This window comes from Cyclopterus lumpus, chromosome 6 (genome assembly GCF_009769545.1).
Source record: "Cyclopterus lumpus isolate fCycLum1 chromosome 6, fCycLum1.pri, whole genome shotgun sequence".
Classification (NCBI taxonomy): domain Eukaryota; kingdom Metazoa; phylum Chordata; class Actinopteri; order Perciformes; family Cyclopteridae; genus Cyclopterus; species Cyclopterus lumpus.
Window position 1 is genome coordinate 14,414,785 of NC_046971.1, and position 25,031 is coordinate 14,439,815.

At 43.4% G+C, this 25,031-nt stretch overlaps 1 protein-coding gene across 1 annotated transcript in view; it reads right to left on the reverse strand.

The window, feature by feature from the left end:
• Positions 1-23,910, reverse strand: part of shank3a (SH3 and multiple ankyrin repeat domains 3a) — a 135,329-nt gene extending 111,419 nt beyond the window's left edge. Inside the window, exon 1 of the mRNA XM_034535207.1 lies at positions 23,599-23,910. Coding sequence (XP_034391098.1) covers positions 23,599-23,910 — 312 coding nt within the window. The remainder of the gene's footprint in view (positions 1-23,598) is intronic.
• Positions 23,911-25,031: the final 1,121 nt, after the last annotated feature.

Here is a 25,031-nt window from a genome sequence, read left to right on the forward strand (position 1 = left end):
ACATAAAACTGACACAATAGGAGAATGAGGTAAACGCTGAGATGTTGTAATGTATTGTAAAAGTTAGTTCACATTCTGAATGTTGTACAGTGTTAATCTATTATCATTGTACAGTAAGTATGCACATGACTGTTTGGACTGTTGGTCAGACAAAACAAGACATTTAAAATTAGCATGGATATTTTGTAGACAAAATAATTAATTAAAGAAATAATTGAGAAGATAACTCAATAAAGAAAATCATTGTTTGTTGCAGTCCTAGATTATATAATGGACCATATACACATTAATGCTTTTCTATGGTTAAATGGCCTTTTTATATTTTGGAAGTTTAGCCATTATAATGTAGAAATGTATGATAAGAACCAGCTTGAATTCTGCAGTCCATTAAGGCATCAAAGCCATGCAGTCTTAAGTAAAATAGGCTTTTCTACTTCAAGATAAGCGTATGTTAAGAGTAAAAGAATAAGGTACTGCAGCAGGAATATGCTTCAGTGGAGAGAGAGTCAAGTGAGGTGCTTCACTACACTGCAGAAACATGGCTGGTGACGACATTTGAGCTGAAAGAAAGAAATGCTGAATAATGTTGTTCTGCCACACTGCGGGTGTTGGTTGTGTTCCTGTGTGTTTACATGTGCAGCCAGTGTGGCCTTGCGTGTTTATCAATACCCCACCATGTCAAACTCAATCACACACTGGATTAGATCAGACACTCAGGGCTATAACATTCATCTCTTCAGCATCCCTCTCGTCTTCACATTCTAGGGCCAAGCCTTGATCTTTTGTCTGCTTAGATTAGAGACATATGTGAAGGATGATTAGACAGGAGAGTAGGGGCTTGAGGGATATTAGGGAACAACTGTAGGTCACACTTGTGACAACAAACAAAGAAAGCATGAAAGAAGATAAAGAAGGCTGCATCTTTTAAACTAATCTCCATAATAGATTACTTAAAAAGCTAAACTGATCATTGGGCATTTGGAGGGTAAAGCTAATTAGGTTTTGTTGGGACTTTACCATGTGGTTGAAACAAAGAGAGGACTGCATGTACTTTTGACAGCCTAAATTGTGAAATCGTGCCAGTCTCCCATCAGGCGTCAAAATCTCCCCTGAGTGTGAGATTTGGTTCAAACCATAACACTGGTGCCTCATTGGAGCCTGGGAACCCCAGGCAGTTCCTGTGACATGGCCATGACATCACCACGTCTCACAAACTGACACACACCTTCATCCTGCTCCAACCGATGAAACAACGTTGGTACCTTTAAAGATTTTGGATCCTGACGGAGAAACAGATAACTTGCCCCATGCTCCGCCACCTTAATATGAAGAAGGAAAATCACTAAAATTCCCGGTTTCTTCAAGTCAACATTTGCTGTTTCCTCCACCGCCAGACAAAATTCAGCTTGCCGTTTAACCTGAACATGTCCGAAGAAACACACTAACCACGACGAAGCGATCTAAAGAGAGGCTTTTGTCTGCTCAGAGATATGTAAATACAAACCAATGTGAACACAAGTTCAAGTAAGTGCAAACAGGTTGACTAAGTGAAAACACAAACACGCATTACAACATTCCCAATCTAAATTTAAAACATGGCCCAAAAGTGCCTTACTATCTGTAATGTTTGTGTGCGTTTCTTAGTGATTATGCAAGCAAGGATGATGCATGGAGCAGGACATGACTTGGTATCTCTAAAGATGCAGATGGCATCCAGTCACAATAGAAAGAGACAGGGTATTGTTGTTGTCTTTTAGCAAGAAATGATGCATCGACAGAGACGAGAAGAGAGTGAAGTAGTGAAATTAAGTGAAAGAAGAAGAGAGGAGTGCTGAGATGATGGAGTGTAATGACTCTCACCCAGCCCTGTTCCCATCTCCCAAGACCTCTGGCTGTCGCCGCACAGATGACATATGCACTAATTAACAGTGCCGACTCTCCTATTGGATGTAGGAAGAGCAAGGAGTCCTCCTAACCAATGCCCTTAAAGGAGCATGCAGATCACTAATAAAGCTAACATGTGATAGTTCCCTCGTAAACCAGATCATATATTCAATTCAAGTCAAATGTATTAGTATAGCACCATATCATACGAAACTTGGATGAGTAGGGTATGTATGCATGCTCATTGGGCTTGCAATCAACTATGAACAAACGTACACAGGGTTTACAGACAGACTAAATGAACTCCTGCTATCCTCCCCTGGCTCTCTGCTCTTTGAGTTTCCTTCTGTTTGGCCAGAGTCCAAGATGATATTCGGTGCATATGTTTCTCTGTCTCAATCTGAGGATCCAGTGGGAGTAAACTCAGCAACAGGGAAACAAACTAATAGTGTATTATCTTTCAGACCTCCATATTTTATAGCACAGTAAGGCTGTACTTTACAATAGATGAGCAGCACATGTTATTGCCTGATATGTAAATGACTCACTTGTTGTCTCTTTATAGCTACACCTTCCTGAGTCCGTTTATCCCTGCTTCTTTCTCTTTTTTGTCTACAATAATGTTTATAACGAAGGTTTTAAATAAACACCCAAATGTAACCCTCTGTATCCACAACCTTAGTCTCTACCAACACTATCCGCTATACAGCTTTACAGAAGTATATCAATCCAACAGTGTGTTTTCAAGTGAGATTCAATGATGATTGTCAACCTGCCTATTCTGGGTGTTTAAAAACATTGCAACATCACCTTTCAATAATGTACACGTTCAAGCAGATATTAATTAGAAAACATTTCTAAATATTAAAACCACAGAGAAAACATCTTACCCTCTTGTCAGAAGAGCACCAGAGTGTAGCAGAAGACGAACACCATGTGATATTAAACATGACATGAGGGGCATCAGGCTACACATTACATTGACTGTAATACAGGGCACCTGGAAAGCAATTTCTCTTCAGAAAGATGTGTTACAACAACTCAAACAAAAGAAAGAATCGAGAAGCATATTCATAGGCAACTACAGTAACCAATGATCTTTAATTAATGCATTTCTTTGATAATATATGTGCTGATCAGTAGTTTGTCTCAGTCTTTTATTAAGCGCTGAACAGGGAAGAGCTTCATTTTCTTAAACGCATCTTTGGCAGTTTCTAGGTTGTCCGTATGGCACATATTTCAGTTTTTCAGTACGTTTTAAGTTTGGTTGAGTAACCTTGATTCTGTAACAAAAACAACTTAAAGGCCCTACTGCATTCACTAATGGTGACTCAAAATTATTTCCATCAATCAATCCAAAACTATTATCAAAGAACATTTAATTCAGAATATTGAATTTTCAGATAAAATGCCTAAGGCAGTAAGTATGCTGCTTGCATCAGTGAAATATGTTCAGACACCTATGGTTCGAACAAACAACAGCTATCTTTTTCTCATCCTGCCATCACTGCATGCCGCAAGTCAACCATGAAACATTGCTGTTAAAAGTGAACACGTCATGAGGACACATCTGGCTACGGACAAACTAATATATATACAGCATGTCTCCATTTATGTCCATCACAGTCCTCCACACACAATTGTTGTAAAACCGTCTGACCCCTTTAGGTAATCACATACTACAGCTGAGCTCCCTCTTAATCGCCAACACACATCTGGTTGGTATGGGGAATTATCAGTATATGAACAGCCTTGGCTATGGGAAGCTAAATGTGGGTCTATACATCAAGGGTTTCATTATCTGGTAATTACCATGTTTCCCCTGTGAAGATCTGTCGAAGTCTGACATAACTTTATATATAGACATATATATCTTATATATCTTTCCTGTCATAATGTTTACTCAAAATAATTCCCTCCAAGCACACCTAGAGTTGTATTGAAAAGGCATGACATAATATGTCCCAATATCTTGCGATATAAAACATTTAAATTAACGTGTTGGCTAAAGGCTAACTTATGCAAAGAATGACATTTCTCCCATTTGACCGGGATATTGAAATCTTCCGGGACATGTGGGCAACCACCAAGTTTTTCTAACAGAAACGCAGCTATACACAGTGGACCTTCGAGTCAATCTCCAAATCCCATAGTATTAAATTAACAAAGCACCCCAGGGTTTACATTTGAACTATTACCATACTATACCCCTGGGACAAGGAGAGGAAAACAGCATTGATTCAATTAACTTAGATTAATGAGCGACCATCACAATTCAGACACCTTTTCGGGACACCGTGAGAACACACACTACACACTCTATTCACACAGAAAATTCAGAGGTATCCCTAATTATGGACAATGGTGCGTGTTTCATGCTGATATGAATAGTTGAGTTTAATTTGTGTTGAAATGGTATGTTGTCAAGGAAAGTAGATCGGAAATCTAGGATGTGTGGATAATCTACCGAGTGCTATCTCAACATGAGTCTCAGTGATAAAAAAGTGTATAAATTATTATCTACAAAGACAGCAACAATTGTTGTAATCCCACAAAGGTGTATGTCAAGGATTGACATTTAGGTACAAAAGACATGACTGACATGTGGATCAGAATATTAAAAGGGCTGCAACTCTAAATGTTGCATATAAGTAAGCAGTAGGCTAGTTGCAGGTCTTAACAGTTTAGTAGGAGGGTGCATTTGAGAAAGCGAGTTAGAAACACAGAGAGAGAGAGAGGGAGAGAGCAATAGAAAGAAGGGCGAGAGAGAGAAAGAGAAGGGTTAGGGTATTACTGTAAAAGAAGGGACAAGAAAGAGAAACTGAGGGAGTGTATTAGTGACATGGAGCCAGCAAAAGAGGGAGAGATTACAGATATGTAATTTTAGCGTCAAATTGAGCAGCTTTAAATGTTGAGACCTTATTGTTCATCTGCAGAGGACCCTGTACCTGAATCTGTAAAGACCTAGCAGGCTGTAATCTCCGGTCAGTGGCCGCCACTTGACATTCAGCATTTGTTCTCATTTGTACTGCAAACTCTCCCTTACTCATACCAGATGACCACACACGTTTCTTGAACTATCCTCTCTTCAACTCTGCAAATTATGGGGAGTGAATCTAGTCGATTTCTACATGGGAATACAGTGTTAACATTACTACAGTAATAAGTATCTGTTATACTCAGAGAACCACATGTAGATGAAACTAAGCGAGTTCAGTTCTTCTGCAGCACTGCTGAGAAAGCGCTGCGTCCCTAAATGGAAACTTTGGGAAGAATGGGAGACCTTCATGCACACATAATGCACAGTGCACAACTCACACACCAACAAGTGTACAGTACTTAGAAACAGGTATGGCTCAAATCGTCTTCAGCAGCTTTCTCTACCATTTCGTTGATGCCAAACTTGAAGTCTGCCTCAGTCTCTCTTATTCGGGTTACAAAATTCCGGGAATATTCAAAGTTGGAAACTTTCCACGGGAATTAACGGGAATTAAGGGGAATATACAGGAATTAACGGGAATTAACAGGAATAAACTGGGAATTTTGGGGTAATTTAACTGTATGTACCTTGTCATAAGCAGACATGCATGCAAACATTTATAATACAACTTTTAAAAATGACATTTTTGACTTTTTTTACATTTTGTGAGTAGAACTTTATTCTTTCAGCGAACAACAAAAACATGAACGTTGAATAAAAAAGGTGTATTGCCTATGATCACCACCCCCCAACCCAAATTGGTTTTGGAGTGTTTTTCCCTGAATCCTTTCAGGTCTAAATGCTTTCTTCCTGGACCTCATCAACGTCCTCCTCACTGCTGTCTACTGTATACAAATAAACTTGGTATTAAAATGAACATGGCTTCTGTTTACCAAGTAATCAATATGCTAATGACAAACAGTGTTGGGAAAGTTCACTTTCTACATGAACTAGTTCAGTTCATAGTTCATAATTCAAAATGTTGAATTAAGTTCACAGCTCCAAAAAATGAACTTTTTCAATATGTTGCGAGCTATAATTGAAATCTCAATCTGTCTGCAATACCGCTCTTGGCCTCTACGCAACTCGGCGCTGTCACACTTGCCAGGCAAAGGGCTGAAACTGACGCAACACTGATGACAAAGACGTTAAAAAAAAACAGAACGTTTTATGTTTACGTTTATGTTTCTGGCAGACAATGTTCCCAACCAGCTGCATTCAGGGTCCAGCTGAGCTAGGCGTGCATAGTATTGTTCTCAACTACATTTAAGTTCCCTGTTATATGCTCTTGCAAAAAAACGTAGGCACTTTTTTTTTTCAATTCCCCAAATTCCCGAGCCAAAATTCCCGCGGAAACTTTCCGCCCCTTTGCAACCCTATCTCTTATACACACTGCATTTTAAATGTATGCTTTTATTCTCTGCATCCCCTTGTGTAGGACCACAGCATCACGGCACAGAGGAATATACTGCATCTTAACATCCACATCAGACAGGCAGCAGAGTGCTGTCTGCAGTCAGTAAACACACTCTAAACTTACAGTCGACAGATTTTAAAAGAGGGAATGTTTTGGTTTCACAAGACACATTTATCCTGCCTCTGAGCCTTTTTTCACTTTAGTTTCTGTTTCCTTAAATTTGCATATCATCAGCAAGTTACTCTCAGGATGTGCCAAGCAGCAGTGTACTCTCACTGGTTGCCAAGGAAACTTGCTGAAATGTTCAAATTGGCCAATGGGGCCTGTAGTTAAAAGGTTTTTAAGCATACATTTCTTCAACCACTGTTGAGTATTATAACACACTTCTCCTTATCCCGGCCCCATTTGTGTATCAATGCCATAATTCATTTAATTAATACATATTTAAAAGGAAAATGCATTACTTGTTCTAACTTTCCATTGTATAGGGTTAATATACAAATAAATAGAAAAGTATATCCCCAAAACGATCTTGCATTAGAATGTTGGAAAAGGGCTTTAGGGGACTGAAGGCAGACTGGAAGACGTTAAATAGTCATCGTGAATTCCTGATGTTTGTTTTTCTGATTTATATGCCTCATACTCAGCTGTGGAACAGCATCTTTGATGCTCATGGTGATCCGGCTCTTTTGCGTCTGTATGTACTGCTTTTAACTAGTTATATCCGGTGTGTGTGTAATTATGTATCTACTTAATCCTGTTCAGTTATGTGGAAACTTGACTCCTCTTGAGAAAACTTGTTCTGAAAGCATGTTTTATTTTATTTTTTTTGGTCATGATTCTTCTCGTCTTTAAAATAATTCAAGTTTATTTGTGTAGGTGGTGAAACTGAATGTCAGGTTCAAATAATAGCAATCATACACTGAAGTCCAGCATTAGGAGTTATGATAAGTATATTAGGACGCATCATTTTTTAGAACACTTATATTTCTGTACCTGTTTTGGCACTCACTGCCAGTCACAGTATGCTTCTTTTTAACATACTATACACAAAGGTATTGTGAGACAGTAACAGGAAGATTTCACCCTTTGTGAGTCTCTGCACTCTTAAATAACTAAATAACAGGGTGCGTGACCAGGCCAAACGTTAAATTCTAAATTCAATTGGTAATAATATAAAATGTAATTAAAAAATGCAACACAAGGCAGAGTAAAGGGATCTAATTTTATGGGACTGAAAAACAATTATGGATAAAAAAAAAAAACTGATATTCTCTCACAGCTCAGTGAAATTCACCGACTACATCTGGATAACTTCCGCTTTCAGCACTACTAGAGTAGCAGCAGTCTGTCACGGGGTGTCACGGGGTGTGGTGAGGCAAGAGCTCAGGTGCAGAGGAATTAGGCAGGAGTCCAGGTACGGGGAAACAAAAAACTCTTTTTACTAAGAAAAAGGTAAACATGGAAAACTGAAAGGCAAAGTGACACAAAAGACTAACAGGGCTTAACAACGACTAAGCAACATAACTAAACACATGACAAAAGAATGGGAGTATATATATATATATATATATATATATATATATAAATATATAAAAGGGGGAAAACCACAGGTGTAGGGCATAAGTAATTAAGGAGGCAGAGGAGTGGCTGAGGGCAGGTGAAGGGAATGAGTAATTAACAGACACTGTGGAGACAGATACAGAAGTAACAGGGTGTTACACAGCCAGTTTGATTGACCAACGGCACGACGTCAGTGATGACGGGCGGAGCGTCTCAATGCTGATTGGCTTTCGCAACTCAGTGTCGGCCAAATTTTCCGCCAAAGTTGAAATAGCCAAAGAAATATTGAAACTTTGGCAAATGAGGCAAATGTTTCGCTTCGCTCTATTTCGCGGCATTCGCGCTGCCTGGCAGAAATGTGCGGAATTCGCAACCATTCCATCAGTGCATTGACTTTGCATGGGATCTACTCGCGCGAAAGAAAAGCAGCATAAGAGCCATTGGATTATTAACACAATATCATCATGCGGGTCTCAAATATCACGGTTATCATACTAGTATGTCGCAACACCTCAAATATACAATAGACAGTATAATTAATGCATTGTGTTGTGGTGATTTCACATTTTTTATTTTCTCCCTGACATTTATGACTACCAGGGCTGGGTTTGGCACATTTTAAATGTACTATTAATTATACATCAAAAGGATAGTTTTTTTGTATCATATAAAAACTGTGCTATTGCTAGTGTAGAAAGAGAGCATATATTACTTAATAATACATCCGTTTCATCAATATGTACTACTGAATATAATTGTACCATTAATTAATAATAATAATAACAACAATTATAAGGTGCATTTATATCAATAATTCTATATCAAATATTGAAAATCCATCCATCCATTTTCAATACCACTTATCCTCATTAGGGTCGCGGGGGCGCTGGAGCCTATCCCAGCTGACATAGGGCGAAGGCAGGGGACACCCTGGACAGGCCGCCAGTCCATCGAGGGCACATGTAGGGACATACAACCATTCACTCTCACATTCACACCTATGGGCAATTTAGAGATCAATTAACCTGCAGCATGTCTTTGGACTGTGGGAGGAAGCCGGAGAGCCCGGAGAGAACCCACACTGCCACGGGGAGAACATGCAAACTCCACACAGAAGGACCGCTCCGACCGGGAATCGAACCCGCGGCCCTCTTGCTGTGAGGCGACAGTGCTAGCCACTACACCACCGTGCAGCCAATATATATTATATAGCCAATATATAGCCAATAATATTGAAAATATTAACAATAATAGTAGTAGTTGTAGTTGTTTAAGTCTGAACTTGATGATGACTTAATTGACAATTTTAGAATGTTAAGTGACAGTTATAGAATGTTTAGTGACAGTTCTAGAATGTTAAGTGACAGTTCTAGAATGTTAACTTTCCAAGATTGTAACTTGTCAAAGTAAAATACCAGAGCGTTAAGTTACAGTGTTATAATGTTGCTTTAGATTCTATAAGATTCTTTGCAAAGGTTGCTGTCTGGTTCTATCTTATACCAAAAGCAATTAAGTTGTAATTATTTTATAATTATCACTGCAAAGGACAGGGAAAAGGACCTTTAGAGCTTACCTCTGAGCTGCTGGTAAGACAGACTCATTTCACTATGATTACAAAAGTAAAGACCGATCTCCCCTCCTGTTAAAGGAAATGTAGACGCTTTTAGTGTGTAAATTGCAGAAAGGTCTTTTTTTCCCATTGGTAGCAAGGTAGAGATCATCGTATTAATGTATTGACTGCAAGGATTGCGTTCAAGGGCCTTTAAGAGTTCTTACCATTGTACATACAATCTCAATTCAAAATGTTACTAACACAGATTAAGTCTTAAAATATTACTGAATTAGACACGTTCATCTCTTGGTGGAGGCCACACTACCTATTATATGCTTAGAAAAAGAAATCACATATTAAAATCTAGAGTCTCTCATTTCTGGTTATAGAGATAATATTACAATAGTGAAGGCTGTTCCTCCTACACAAACACAATGAATATCCAGCCCAGACATTGTAACATTGTAACAAAAGCTCAGGATGATTGGGCTAATATAAATTCTCCATCTATTCCCAGGTTTCTCTAAGACTAGACTCTGAGAAAAGAGATGGAGGAAAACAAAGACAGAAAAACAACTGAGGAGTGAACAAGGTGAGTGCATATAATAGAGATAACTTAAAAGGAAAGCAGATCAATAAACCAATCACAGATTTTAAAGTGGCTATCCCCTGGTGAACAATACTATATATATATATATATATATATATATATATATATATATATATATATATATATATATATTTAGCTTTATTAGTATCCAAAAGCACTTTATTATCTTATTGTTACAGCCCTATCCCCTTTTTTTCTCCAATGCAAGACCATTAGTATCTGCACTAAATGAAGAACAAGCTTGTCTAGCATACACATGTTAGGAATTGATCCTTTAGTAAGTCCTGCCCTTGAAGACAGACACCGTATTCATCCCCAGGGGGACATTTGGTTGTAGCAGCAGCAAGCAAGGTTAAAGAGTAAACATAATATATTAATATAAAATTAACAATATATACACATTACAATAAAATAGCAGAGCAGGACATGTTAAATTCAAGAAAAAGTAAATAATAAAGAAAATGAAAAATGAAAAGTGTATGCAGTGTATATAAAGTATATACAGTGAAAGCGGTGTCTATTGATGTTGTTAAAATTGAGAAAATCTGGAACGATTGAATGAGTCCAACAACTAATTGGCGCTGCTCCAAAAACCCATTCAATCGTTTCAGATTTTCTACATATTTATGCTGTTTTTGAACTAGTCATGGTTAAATGTTGAATTCATTAATATATTGAATAATGATACTCGTTACCAGGAGAGGTTGGAACGAGCATATAGGGGTAGGTTGGCACATCTTTAAGTAGCATTACTACTTCTATGCTATGCTACATTTTGAAGGTATACTGAATACATGCTCTTTTTGCCTTGAAATTACTGTAACATGATAAATAGAGACCAACCCAGCTTTACAGGAACAGTGTCGTTCCTTAAATTCATTGTTTTCTGTCTTGATCAGGTGATGTGATGGTCCACTTTTACACTGTAAATATGTAGGCTGTTAAGTTAGTGACAGTGTGGGCTCGATGGTACCTCTGACAGCTTGACAGAGTAGCGTCGGGGGGAAGGCCTAGCGAAGAGTCAATTCAGAGTGTAAGCTTTATTGGGTCATACCAGCGCTGGAACATTTGTGTTCTCTGTAAGAACAGTGGTGGTTAGGCATAGCCGATTTAAAAACCCACTCCTGCTTTGCTCCCCTTGCCAATATCCAATATGCGAAAACATTACACTACTCTTGTTTCCACCCTTTTTCTTTCTCTGAATTATTTCTCTTTGTGCAAGACCTGGTGGACAGATGGAAAAGGAATGAATGGCCAGTAAGATATGACATAAGGGGAACAGTGTCACACCGGGTCAAATCTCTCTCTAGCTCTTTTGGGCCTTCATGGGTGTTGTGAGCAAATAGAGGTAGGAATATACTAGCACGTTTTGTGCCCCTGCTGCCACTGTTAATAAATCTAAAAATAGCAACATGGGCGCATGGGAGGCATTTCAGAGAGATGCCTACCAATCACTGATGCAACATTGCATATGTCAATCTGTGTGTGAATATTTTTCAAGAAACTGTCAAACCACTGTTGAGCGTGAGACTCAACAGTGGTTTGTATGGATACAAGACAGTGGAAAGGGAGGCATAAAGACAGAGGAAGCAGAGAGATAGACAAAAAGAAAGGGATATAATTAAATTGATATACTGTAGATAGAGCATTAACTCTTCCCAAACTCAACATTGTCTAACTTTTCTAAAATGGGAAAAAATAAAGCTGTTATCACAACTAGAAAACAAAGAGTACTGACAAAATAATCCCCACAACCACTATACCCACACTAGCGTTGTCACAATACCAAAATTATAACTTCGATACGATACCTGCCATAAATATCATGATACCCAATACCACGATAACAGAATTCGATACAATACCATAAATATGATATGATACCACAAATACGATACTGGTATATTTATCTATAATAGTAATAAATAAAATATCTGTATGGTTCCCTTTTTTACCAGCTTCTTCCTGCCCAGCTTTTTGAACACTTAACAAATATCATTAATATTAGTATTAGCCTACAGCAAGATATTAATGAAAACTACATGATGCCATCATAGCATTGATTATACATGGCTATGTAGGCCTTTTGTCCGTATCTGACCAGATGACAACATAGTTACTTCCATAAGTATGAGCAATTTTAGAGTTACATCATTTTACAGATGTGTGTTTGAAGTGAAAACCCGGTGGTCTGTGTGGCTTTGAAACAAGTTTTGCAGACAGGTCTCTGTATGTCATTGGGCTTTCCTTCACTGTCTGCAATGTAGACAAAGTACTACATTTTTTTTCTCCAAAAAGCTGAGGACGGACAGCAAAAGCTCCGGCACTTGACGCCATGTCTCCCCAGCAATCACTCACTGTGAGTGAGGGCTGGGCAGCCCCGCCCCCTTGCGTGCAGGCAGCATAACAGGGAGCGGAACAGTGCGTGCGCTCTGATCGCGCGTTATTTTAATGAAGTATATCGATACTAAAAATATGCAAAATTGTATTATTTTTTAGTATCAATTAACCGTGCCCCACACAAAGGATTTGTTTGTCAGCAACAAGATCATGAAGGCAAGATAAAACTAGTGTCCGCCTTGGAAAACTCAGGGGCAAAGATCAAGAAGTTGGGCGTGCCCAGGTGAGGCGCCCAGGAGGAATCCTGATTCGATGCCGAACTACCTCAGCTGACTCCTTTCAACACGAAGGAGTAGCGCCTCAACTCTAAGGTCCCTCCTGATGTCTGAGCTCCTTATGCTGCCAAAAAAAAAAGTGTTGCGAATTGTTTGCGCGAGTAGATTCCATGCAAAGTCAATGCACAGACACGAATGAATGCGAATAAACCACATTTCTGCCACGAATGACGTGAAGCAAAACGTCCACTGTTCCACGACCGGGACAGAATCCACACTGCTCGTCTTTAATCTGAGGTTAGACAAGTGGTCAGAGCCTCCTTTTCAGCACCCTGGCATAAGCCTTCCCCGGGACGCTGAGTAGTGCGATACCCCGATAGTTCGAGCACACTCTCCGGTCCCTCTTCTTGAAAATGGGAACCACCACCCCGGTCTGCCAGTCCATGTATTATCCATGGCTCTGGTGACCTCCCAGATACGACGACACCTGTTCAGATGGGTCTGCACGGAGGGAACTGCCACTTCCGACTGCTTAGCAGGAACGAGCGGCGGCTGGTAACCCAGAGACGCCTCGAAGGGGGAGAGGCCGGTGGCGGAGCTGACCAGGGAGTTGATGGCGTACTCGACCCAGGGGAGGAACCGACTCCAGGAGGATGGTCTCCTGGCTGCCACACAACGGAGCGCAGACTCCACGCTCTGGTTCATCCTCTCAGTCTGTCCGTTTGTCTGTGGGTGATAACCAGAGGAACGACTGACAGAGGCGCCCAACCCCTTGTAAAATGCTCGCCATATCTGGGAGATGAACTGGGTTCCTCTGTCCGAGACGACGTCCTGGGGGAGACCATGAAGCCGGAACACGTGGCTCGTCAGGAGATCCGCCGTCTCCAACGCCGAAGGGAGTTTAGGGAGGGCCACCAGGTGCACCCCTTTACTGAAACGGTCCACTACCGTTAGTATCACCGTCTTCCCCTGGGAGGGCGGAAGTCCAGACACAAAGTCCAATGCCACGTGGGACCAGGGACGGCTAGGAACTGGAAGGGGCTGCAGTAGCACTGCGGGAGCCCGGTGAGAGGCCTTGCTGCGGGCACAAACAGGGCAGGCCAGTACAAAGTCCTTTACCTCGTTCCTCATAGTAGGCCACCAGAAACGGCGAGCCAGAAAGGTGAAGGTGCGGTGGACGCCAGGATGGCAGGCAAACTGGCTAGCATGTCCCCACTGAAGCACTCGGGACCTGATCGACTCCGGAACGAACAGACGGCGTGGGGGCACGCCACTCGGAGCAGGATGGGAGCGTAACGCCTGTCTCACGACTGTCTCGATGCCGCAGGCCACCATGCCAACCACCTTGCCCTTGGGGATGATGGGAACTGACTCCTCAGCAGTCAGGCTCCTCCCTTGGTGTAGTCGGGACAGGGCATCCGCCTTAATGTTGCGGGAACCGGGACGATAGGTCAGTGAAAAATCGAACCGACTGAGGAAGCCGGCCCACCGAGCCTGTCGACCATTGAGACGCTTGGTCGCCCGGATGAAAGTCAAGTTCTTATGATCCGTCCAGATGGTGAACGGCTGCTCAGCCCCCTCCAGCCAATGGCGCCACTCCCCCAGAGCAGCTACCACTGCCAGCAACTCCCGGTTCCCGATGTCGTAGTTCTCCTCAGCAGGAAGGAACTGGCGAGAAAAGAACGCACAGGGATGAACCTTCTGATCCGCCACGGCTCGTTGGGAAAGAACCGCCCCCAAGCCGGTGTCTGAGGCATCCACCTCCACAATGAACTGCCTCTTAGGGTCGGGATGGAGTAGAACTGGGGCGCTGGTGAACCTCCTCTTGAGCCAGAAATGCGGCATCGGTAGCTGGGGACCAGATGAACGGCTGGGAGGGAGAGGTCAGCCTGGTGAGAGGTTCCGCCACGACACTGTAGTTCCGGATGAACCTCCTGTAGAAGTTGGCAAACCCGAGGAAGCTCTGCAACTCCTTTCGCGACGTGGGGTTCGGCCAGTCCACCACAGCCTGGATCTTGCGGGGGTCGGCCTGAGTCTGACCCTTCTCCACAACGAAACCCAAGTAGTCGACAGAGGTTGAGTGGAATCGGCACTTCTCAGCCTTGACGAAGAGCCGGTTAAGGAGGAGACGCTTGAGCACCCGGCGGACGTGCTGGACATGATCCTCGAGGGTCCTGGAGAAGACCAGGATGTCGTCGAGGTAAACGACCAGAAACTCGTCCAGCACGTCGCGGAGCACGTCGTTCATGAGCGCCTGGAATACCGCCGGGGCGTTGGTAAGGCCGAACGGCATTACCCGGTACTCGTAGTGACCTCGGGGTGTCTTGAAGGCGGTCTTCCACTCGTCCCCCTTCCTGATTCGAACCAGGTGGTAGGCACTCCGGAGATCCAGCTTGGTGAAGATGGTAGCCTGGGTGAGGGGCTCAAGGGTGGAACTCATGAGGGGGAGGGGGTACTTGTTCTTGACCGTTATGTTGTTCAGTTGGCGATAGTCAATACAGGGTCGGAGGCCCCCATCCTTCTTCTTCACGAAGAAGAAGCCCGCTGCCACCGGGGAGGACGACGGCCGAATGAGCCCTGCTGCCACTGACTCCGATATGTACTCGTCCATCGAAGCCTTCTCCGGAATAGACAGGCTGTACAGCCGACTGCTGGGAAGGGAAGCCCCAGGGCGGAGGTCAATTGCACAGTCGTACGGCCTATGTGGAGGGAGCGACTGAGCCCGGGTCTTGCTGAAAACCTCTCCCAGATCGTGGTACTCCGGAGGAATAGAGGAAACGTCCGGGGGAGGGGCACTGGGGATTGGTCGGGGTAACGGGCTGGGGGATGCCTGTAGACACTGGGCGTGACAGGAGGAACTCCATTCCAGTATCATCCCAGAGGACCAGGCAATGTGTGGCTCATGCTGTACAAACCAGGGGTGCCCTAGGATCACAGGGGCCAGTGGGGACTGGATCAGGCCCAGAATCGAGGAGGGCCCCCACTGTAATCCGCTGATCCGCCCAGGCCAGGGTGACGCTAATCCGCCGGCTCGGTGGTGCAGGACTACGGGAACAGGAAAGGTGACTCACTAGGATCTCCCGAGGTCCTGGTGAGCCTAATCTTTTGGCCGGGTGGGGCAGCCGCTGATGCGATGTCCCTTCTGGCCACAGTAGAGACACAGGCCTGCTCTGAATCGGGCCTCCCGTTCGGTTGGGCTAAGGCGCATGCGTCCCAGCTGCATGGGTTCCTCACCAGTCGTCGTCTGTGATGAGGGCAGGACGGGAGTAGGGGGAGTAGGTTGAGCTACGGCGAGGGCCATCTCCTGTGTGCTGGGTCTGTGGGGGGTGGGAAGTGATCCCCGGAGGACTCGCTCCCGCCTCCTCTCACAGAGGCGTCCATCGATGCGAATGGCGAGGTTGATGAGGTCATCGAGGGAAGAGGACTCCTCCCGTGTGGCTAGCTGGTCTCTCACCGCCTCGCTGAGCCCCCTCCGGAAGGTGACCCGAAGCGCAGGATCGTTCCACCCGCTCGAGGTCCTGGTGAGCCTAATCTTTTGGCCGGGTGGGGCAGCCGCAGATGCGATGTCCCTTCTGGCCACAGTAGAGACACAGGCCTGCTCTGAATCGGGCCTCCCGTTCGGTTGGGCTAAGGCGCATGCGTCCCAGCTGCATGGGTTCCTCGCCAGTCGTCGTCTGTGATGAGGGCAGGACGGGAGTAGGGGGAGTAGGTTGAGCTACGGCGAGGGTCATCTCCTGTGTGCTGGGTCTGTGGGGGGTGGGAAGTGATCCCCGGAGGACTCGCTCCCGCCTCCTCTCACAGAGACGTCCATCGATGCGAATGGCGAGGTTGATGAGGTCATCGAGGGAAGAGGACTCCTCCCGTGTGGCTAGCTGGTCTCTCACCGCCTCGCTGAGCCCCCTCCGGAAGGTGACCCGAAGCGCAGGATCGTTCCACCCGCTCTCCGCAGCGGCCAACCTGAACTCCACCGAGTAGTCCGCCACTCTGCCACCACCCTGTTGGATACTGCTCAACCGGGCACCGGGGTCCTGACCACTGGCTGGATGATGGAACACCTTACGTAGCTCTGCCACAAACTCCCTATAGGAGCGACAGAAGCTGGCACCCATGGCCCAGGAAGCGGTAGCCCACTGGGCTGCCCGGCCGGCGAGCAGGTTAATCACATACGCGACTCGAGTGGCGTCAGAGGTGAACCTGCTAGGCTGGTGAGCGAAAACCAACTCACACTGCATGATGAAGGTGGCACAAGTCTCAAAATCGCCCTCGAACGGTCGTGGGCTGGAGAGGCTAGGCTCCCGTGGTACTGGGTTGGAAACCGCAGGGTTAACCGGAGAGGGATACACAGGGGGCGGGTTCACAGGCTGGTTCAGCGGCTGGGTGGTGAGGGCCATCGTCAACGCCCGCAGCTGTAGCAGGATCTCGGCTTGTTGGTCTGCCGATGCCGCCTGCTGACGAGTCAGGATCTCCACAGAAGCGTGGAGCGGCTGGACCTGGGCTTGGAGGTTCTGCACGGCAATGGAGGCCGCCTCCAGCTGGTGAGAGTGGGTGTTGGTCAGCTGCAGCTGCCTACTAAGGGCAACCTGAACAGAGCTGGACAATCCACTCTCTGTGTCGGCTGGGGTCGTCATGGCGAGTTCGTACTGTTATGGTTTGTCTCTGACCCCAAGCGCACGACAACAGCAAGGTTTAGTTCTAGCCGAACACACGGCGTAGTTTATTGAGCACAACAAGTCGCTTAGAAAAGAAACACAAAAAACTCAAAGTGTCCCCTTAGTCCACGGGTGATCGAACATCAAACCCCAAAAAATCCAAGAAAATACTCCACACAAAAAAAGTCAGCAAAGATACGAGGGAAAGTTCAGTGACGACACGAGGAGGAAAGTCCACGGACATCATGGCACGAACTCGCAACGTCAGCACAGACAGTCTTGATCTTTATCCCCCCCGAATACAACGAGCTGACGAGCTGCAGCCGTGGGACGAGCTGAGTGGCTTCAGGTGTGAGTTGGAGCGCCCCTGGCTTGTCCCCGCCTCCAAGCCCGTAGCTCCCTGGCAGCGCGCTCTGAGGTACCGGGTGTCACTGTGTGAATGGGCTGAGGAGGGAGTCCGGCTGGCTGAGTCCTGACATCAATGAGACCAAACCCATTAATTTTCAAGTCTGTATGGTTTGACATCGGATCTTTCTCGCTTTGGGATGCTGAGGTGGCCTTGCTGACATTTAGTTCAGATCTCAGTGAGAAGTGGACAGCATGTGGCACAATCTGGGACAATTTAAGCCCTGCATCATTTTCCCCACACACAGTAGTTCCTCTAGAGCAAAGAGCAGAGAGGAGGAACATAAAAGGAGACTACTATTATGAAGAATTTTTGGGAAAATAACAGAATAAGCAGAGTTTTAAAAAGAAAGTTTTTATCTTCTGTTTTCCAGATGCTCCTTTAACCACAAATGTATCCAATCAATATCCGATCAGACATGTTGCATTGAAGTGTCAAGTGTGGAGACACATATCCAGACAGTTCCCATCTGGCGCATCCGATCACAAAAGTTGCATTAAATGGAGTGCTACCACGGCCTTAGACAAAAGAGTAATTTCATATGCTGTTCTTTTCTATGCAGTCGTCTGTTGGGGTGACAGCATTACAGCTATGGATAGGGACAGGATCAATAAGTTGATCAAGAAGGCCGGATCCATTATTGGCCTGACTCCAGATTCTCTGGAAAATCAGCACAGAGCAGAGAACCAGAAGGAAGCTGCGGAGTGTTCTGTCACGCGACGACCATCCTCTGTACAGTACCTTCATAATGAGTAGCAGGATGCTTTTGTTCTGCAGCAGCTGGCTTTTTAATGAACGATGCTGATACAATGTCCTTTCCACTATTTATTAATTCACTGCATGCAGCAACTACTTGTGTAGCATGCTGTTTGAGTGGTTATACAATGCATATCTGCATTTTTTTGTTTTTGCTACTAAATTATTCCTTGGAAGAAAAAAAAAAACACTTTTACCTTAAATGGAACCACAAAAATGAGACACAAAATGAGATACAAGAATATAATTTAGACCAACAGTGTGGGTAGATGGTAGTCAGAGAAGGAAATGATCATTGAGAATAAAAAAATCAAACTACCAGGAGACTACATAACAGGTACTGGAATACAGGGCGGCTATAAGAAGCTGAGATTCCACTTACGATCCCAGTACTCAACTGTCAGTGCAGTGGAAAGGCCATTACAGAAGCACTACCTGTCCTCAGATATTTAAACTAATCTAAGGCAGTTGGCTCGTCATCCCTGTTGCAACTCTGCTGCTTTTGTAAAGTTAGTTTTTTTCCTTTGCAATTAAATAAACCAAATTAAGTTACATTTTAATTTCAGTTGTGTTGCTTGCAGTCACACTTTCACTCTCTGTAAAACTAGTTGGGTAGTTGATAATAAAAGATAATCTATACATCGATAACATAAAAAATGTTCTCATTACTCTCCTCATACAAGAAATTCGTCAAAGTACACAGATCATCTTATCCAAATCCCAGCATCTTGAGACTGTATGCCCGCTAGAGAGAAGGGCTTAGTCAGCGTCAAGGCCAGTGTTCTGAATGAAACATAAAGCATCTATGAGTACATCAGTAAAATTGCTCCTGAAAATAAAAAGCTTGGAGAATATCTCCAACCAGCAGTAGATACGGAGAGTGCTTAAAGTCAGGTTAGAGGAGGTACCTTGGAAAGCAAATCCCCCACACGGGAACATGGGCAGTCAAAAGAGGTGACGGACCAAACCATGGTCTGTCATGAAGTAATACATGAGAATTAAGGTTAGATGTTGCAATGGATAATTCATACTGAAAAGAAAGAAGAGGCTAAAATGATCAGAAAACAATTGAAAATGAATGCTGATAATGATTAATAAAGGTGAATGTACACTACTGCTCTCTCCACCTTTGTCTTCAGTGCCTATCCCTTTTTCTGTGACTGCTATCAACATATATAAAAATGATTTACCAAAATTGTAAACACCTTCTTCTGTTCATCTTTGGGTTTGAGTTTGCTTCATTGTTGAGTTGGATCAGGTGGGTTGAACAGCACAGAGACATAATGCTAACCCTATCCTGGGCAGTCTGTCGTACCTGCTCTTCGTCTCTCACCCTCATCTCCTTCCCTCTTTCTCTCTCAATCTCCTTATCTGGTCCTGTGTCGTTTCCCTTCCCAAAGCTTGATGGACAGTTGTTTAATTTCTGTTTGTCTTATTGAAGAAAATTAACACATAGGGCTAAAAGTGAAACCAACTATCGGGCATCACTGGCCACTGTTTAACATAGCACAACCACATAGAAGCTATTGGTGAGATAATGTCTGTCTGGGGAGGAATGGCATTGAACTACTAGCAGCCAACTGGTTAAACTATCTAGTTAACTATCTGAATGTCTGTACAGTTTCCTCAAGTTGTTGTAATCAAATAAATAAATATTTTGTAGTAACAACAAGATCATCACAATCAAGATTGTGGGGCGACTATGGGTCAGTGGTTAGCATGCCCGTCTTTCAATCAAGAGGTTGCAGTTTAATCCCCGCCCTAGTCGATGTGTCCTTGAGCAAGACACTTAACCCTGCATTGCTCCCCTGTAGCTGTGTCTACGGTGTATAATGTAAAGTGTCTTTGAGTATCTTGAAAAGCACTATATAAATTAAATGGATTATTATTATTATTATTATCCACTTCACCAGGTCACCACCCACACACACACACACAAGTAATGACGGCAACCAGATGAGCAAATTTGTAATCTTGGCGTTGTACAATATCTTTGCTGCACCAAAATCAAGTTATTTTTAATCAGGAAATACCAAGGTTCAGACCTCAGTGACCTCAATGATAGGTACGGCCATGTGCCCAACCAAGTATGCAAGAAATGGACAAAAAGATAATCCACTTGGTAAGGTGGGCCCTCTAAATCATCCAAGTGAGACACCAAACAGGCTTAGAATGATGGAGCTGAGGTCCTGGACTGGCACAACCATCAACTAAATTGTTCCCCAAGCAGTAAACATACTGCACGGAAGACTCAAACGAATAGGTATTTGGTACCCAGATATGATGAGGGTACATTGTCTGGATGGGAAAAGGGGGGTATTTTAATTTTTTTATTTTGTAGAATAATCATCATCACACTGATACTTCTGACAGCAAATTACCTTCTGTGAATGAATAAAAAGAGGGAATGCACTAAAAGAAACAACAAGAGAGGCAGACTATTTATGTGTATTGTGTCTCACTCTCTTGTTGAAGATGAATGACACCCATTAGCAGTATTGGGAAGCTGTCTCTTTGTTTTCAAACAATCATAGAAATTGAGTATAGGTGGAGTTGGATATGATGACAGAAAAAAAGTGATACCTATGTAAAAACAATTTTTGCAAATAATCTACCCAAAAGTCTGACTGAACAAATGTCGATATCGACTGCTAATGCAGCTTGACTGTGCCATACTACCAAGACACAGTACTTATGTTGCGGCAAGGACTGAGCAATTCTTTTATGCAATAATGGGCTTGGCCTAGTCTAAATCATAAGCTAAATCAACAAAGTCCATTCCATTTCAGCATCATTTATTTAAGGTATGCCTACTCACTGGAAATCTTCTTCACAAAGTGGAATTGATAGAAATACAAACCAAAAGTCAAAACTTTCTTAGTGTCAAATCCAACTGTTTTCAACGCGTACCACAAACACAATTTATTCCACTTCCCCCCCTCACCAGACTATAAGATGACTACATTTAACACACACTGGATTTAATCTTTAAAGATCTTCTTTAAACTGATAACTTACAGTTTTACATCAAAGATGTCTTTATAATAATTATTATATATGGGCAAATCAAGACAACCAGACCATGTACCAAAATAATAAGTGTGAGGATTAAGTCATTTTGGACTTGAGAACTCACTCTACCACATGAAGCTGCGCTCTTCACTTCTCTCCTGCTGAAGAGGAAAAGTGTTGCCTGGTGTCATCTTTGCATGGTGCTCTTTCTGCTGATCCAGGCTTGAAACACAGCAGGAGGTGTGTAATCCAACTTCAGGCTGACTATTCTAGTGTAATCTTCTGCTCACTCAGAGTACACACAAGTCACTTTTGACTGCTCCATAAAAGATTCAAACTGTCAGAGTCTGGCCATCTGTCATCTGCCTCTATGTTTGCCTGTAAGACTTCCAGGCTCTCTCTGTTTTCCTGTCTGTCTATCACTATGTCACGCCGCATGTGCTCGCCAGAATATTGGAGTAAATATGACTCCTTGAAAGTGAAAATAATGATCTGTTGAGAATCTTTACATTACATAAGCACATTAAGGGAAGGCCCTTGGCAATGAGATGACTAGGATTTAAGGGCATGTGTGCATGTTTGTGTTCCGAGTGTTTTCAAGTATGTAAAAGCATGTTTAAGTGTGCAGTACATCATGTGTGTCAATTGATGTGTGTGTGTGTGTGTGTGTGTGTGTGTATGCTCAACTGAAAACAGTTTGTGTTTACAGAAAGCGATTCTGTGGCACCTTTGGGGAATTCTCTGCTCTCTTTTCAACTGCTATCAACTGCTCTCCAACCAAGAAGCCAACAACAATGACAATAACAAATACAAAAACTTCTTGGTTTGCTGTCAATGTCTGGAGAAAGAATCAAAAGCATAATTCAACTAACCACCCACAGAAAGCCAACAAGTATGTCCGAACGAGTATGCGTGTCTGGCTGTAAAGATTTTATCTGCAGCTTGCTATGCCATTAGTCGATGATGTCTCCTTTGAAATGTGAGACAGGTAAGTATAAGTGTTGACACAAGGGCATATTAGTACTAAAAGACTTAATGTTGTTTTGTTACATGTAAAATGCCAAATAGTATCTTTCTAATTGTATGATCCTATGTCACACGCTACTGACAGGGAGAAAGAGAGCGTAGTTTATGTGTTGAATTGACACTATTTCATTCTACAGCCAATGAAAGGTACAACGTTTTTTTGTCTCTGCATTTATATGCAATTTGAGGTAATCGCTTTCTGTTCAAGATAATTTGAACTTGTGATTTATGGAAAATAAAATGAAATGTCCTTACTTTAAAGTAAGGAATTCAAACATGACAGGAAAGCTGTTGCTGACTCCAGATGAATTAGAATAGCAGAGCTTGAAAAATGAATGAAATTAACTTATTCAGGAACTGGACAGTTGCCCTATTCCTTAGCACCTTCTGCATCAAACAAATAGAGGACGAAACACACTTCAGTATGGTCACAGTGATTTTGTGGAGAAAGTACACTGGAGACTGTTGAAATTGAAAATAAATGGAGGAAAGGATCAATGTCACAGTCTAATGGTGCTGCATTTGTTCCTGTGGCTGCAATACTACACAAGACACAGGCTACATCTTAAGGGATTTCTGCGTAAAGATTTTATGAAGAATGTCAAATTGGATCTCTTAATCTGTCTAGGCACAAAGCTGCAACAGAGAGAGGGAAAGTTTCACAGTTCAGGTATAACTATCTTGTTTCTCTACTCTGTGTCTTCCTGTGGATTTACAGCGCCTCTTATAGCCTTCTTTATCGCTGATGCCTTTGCACTCCCTCTCCATTCCCTCCTCCCTCTCACCCTAAGTGGCCAGTTGTCAAAGTCAGCTGAAGCCCAGTTAATGAAGAGGTAGATTTATTAGTAAGACATCAGTGGAATAGGCGGGGAGGAGTGGAACCCCCAGAAGCCAGCAAGCAAATACAGCGACCAAGTGTGCATACCAAAAAAAGAAAGAAAGAGAAAAAAGGAAAAAGGACAGGATAAAGTAAGAGAAAAAATAGAAAACTCAAGAATTTTAAAAGAAGCTGAGTCCAAACAGCAGACAAAAGAGAAGTAGAGAACACCCATTCAGAGGGGAAGGGGGAGAGGCAGCTTCCCTATCTTTTATCCTCTCTCTAGCAGTGGCTACAGAACGAGCTCTTACCGTCTGTTGTAGGTCTGGGATTCCAATGCGGATGACCACGGTGTTGCCTGTCGGCTCTTCCATGGGTGCTCTTGAACTGTGGCTCCGCTCTGCACCGGGACGGAAAGCAGTAACACCGACAGGAATGGGAACACCGCTGTCCTCTTCCCGGGAGCTGCCGCTGTCAGTGCTGGCCCCCTGGCTGCCGTTTGCTGTGTGTGTGTAAGGCTGTGCGAGTGTGTTTGAGTGTGTGTATGTGTGTTGCTGCTGCTGCTGGTCCTGCCGTGGAGGGCTGGGTGGCTCATGTTTGCCGGCTGCCGGACGCAGAGGCATGCTCCGTGTTAGGGGCTCGGTCTATGTCTCTCTCTCTCTCTCCAGACACACACACACACCGATGGCTCTTGCTCACACTGCACGCACACTGTTTGCAGCGTGCATCACTCGCCTGAGAAAGAAAAAGAGGGAGGGGGAGAGAGGGAAGGAGGGTGGCAGAGAGGGAATGGGCAAAGAGGAGGGGGTATTAGGAGATTACTGAGAGATGAAGGGTAAAAAACACAGAGAGAAGATAAGTGCCAGGGAAACTTGGAAATAAAACCGAGAACAGATGCATAGATAAAGCAAGATTGAAGGAATTACATTCATAAAATGGTGCAAAATTATTTACACAAACAATAAAAGCAGGATAGAGGGAAAGGATTAGTTAACATTTTCTTAGAAAATTGATCTTTACTATTAACTGTACACATGTTTGAATAAAAGCAGCACTATCACCCAATTAATGTGACTGCTGACAAAAACACAAACATTTTCACTGTTTTTTTTATGTGCTAAATATTTATACTACAGTGGCCAGAATGTGACATGTTTGTTGTCACACACTGTTGCTGCAGTGCACACTGTGGGGACGACAGGACAGAAGTTAGTCCGGATCAATGTTGGGCAGGATCTGGCCTTCATGCTTGACTTTATCTATCTATAAGGGGTGTCACTGATTAAATGGTTCCCAGGTGAACACAGTGACACATAGTCATAAGCAAGCTGCCATAAAAGAGGTTGAGGTTTTTGAGGGAGTTCTTCCCACTGAGGGTCATTCTCAACAGCGGCGTTGTTTTCTATCTGTCTGTTTCATCAGGTGAAGCGCTGAGGCTGGGACTGTGTTTAAGGGCTAAACAAAAAATGTCGATCTGACCTTGATTTTGATTTGTGCGTTGTAAAACAGGCATCCAAGGGGATTTCGTAGTCTGTGACTCTCGTGTTTAATGAAAAAAGACCAACAATGCTTCAGGTATTTGCCTGTTCAATACATGCTGTCAGCTTAGATTGAACTCAAGATAACAATGGGAATGTTTATCAGAGGAGATCGGTACCTCTGTGTGTAAGACAAATACTTAAGGGCTTGAGTATTGCCAGTTTCAAAGACCATTTGAATAAGTGAGCTTGTCGTAAAAGAAAAT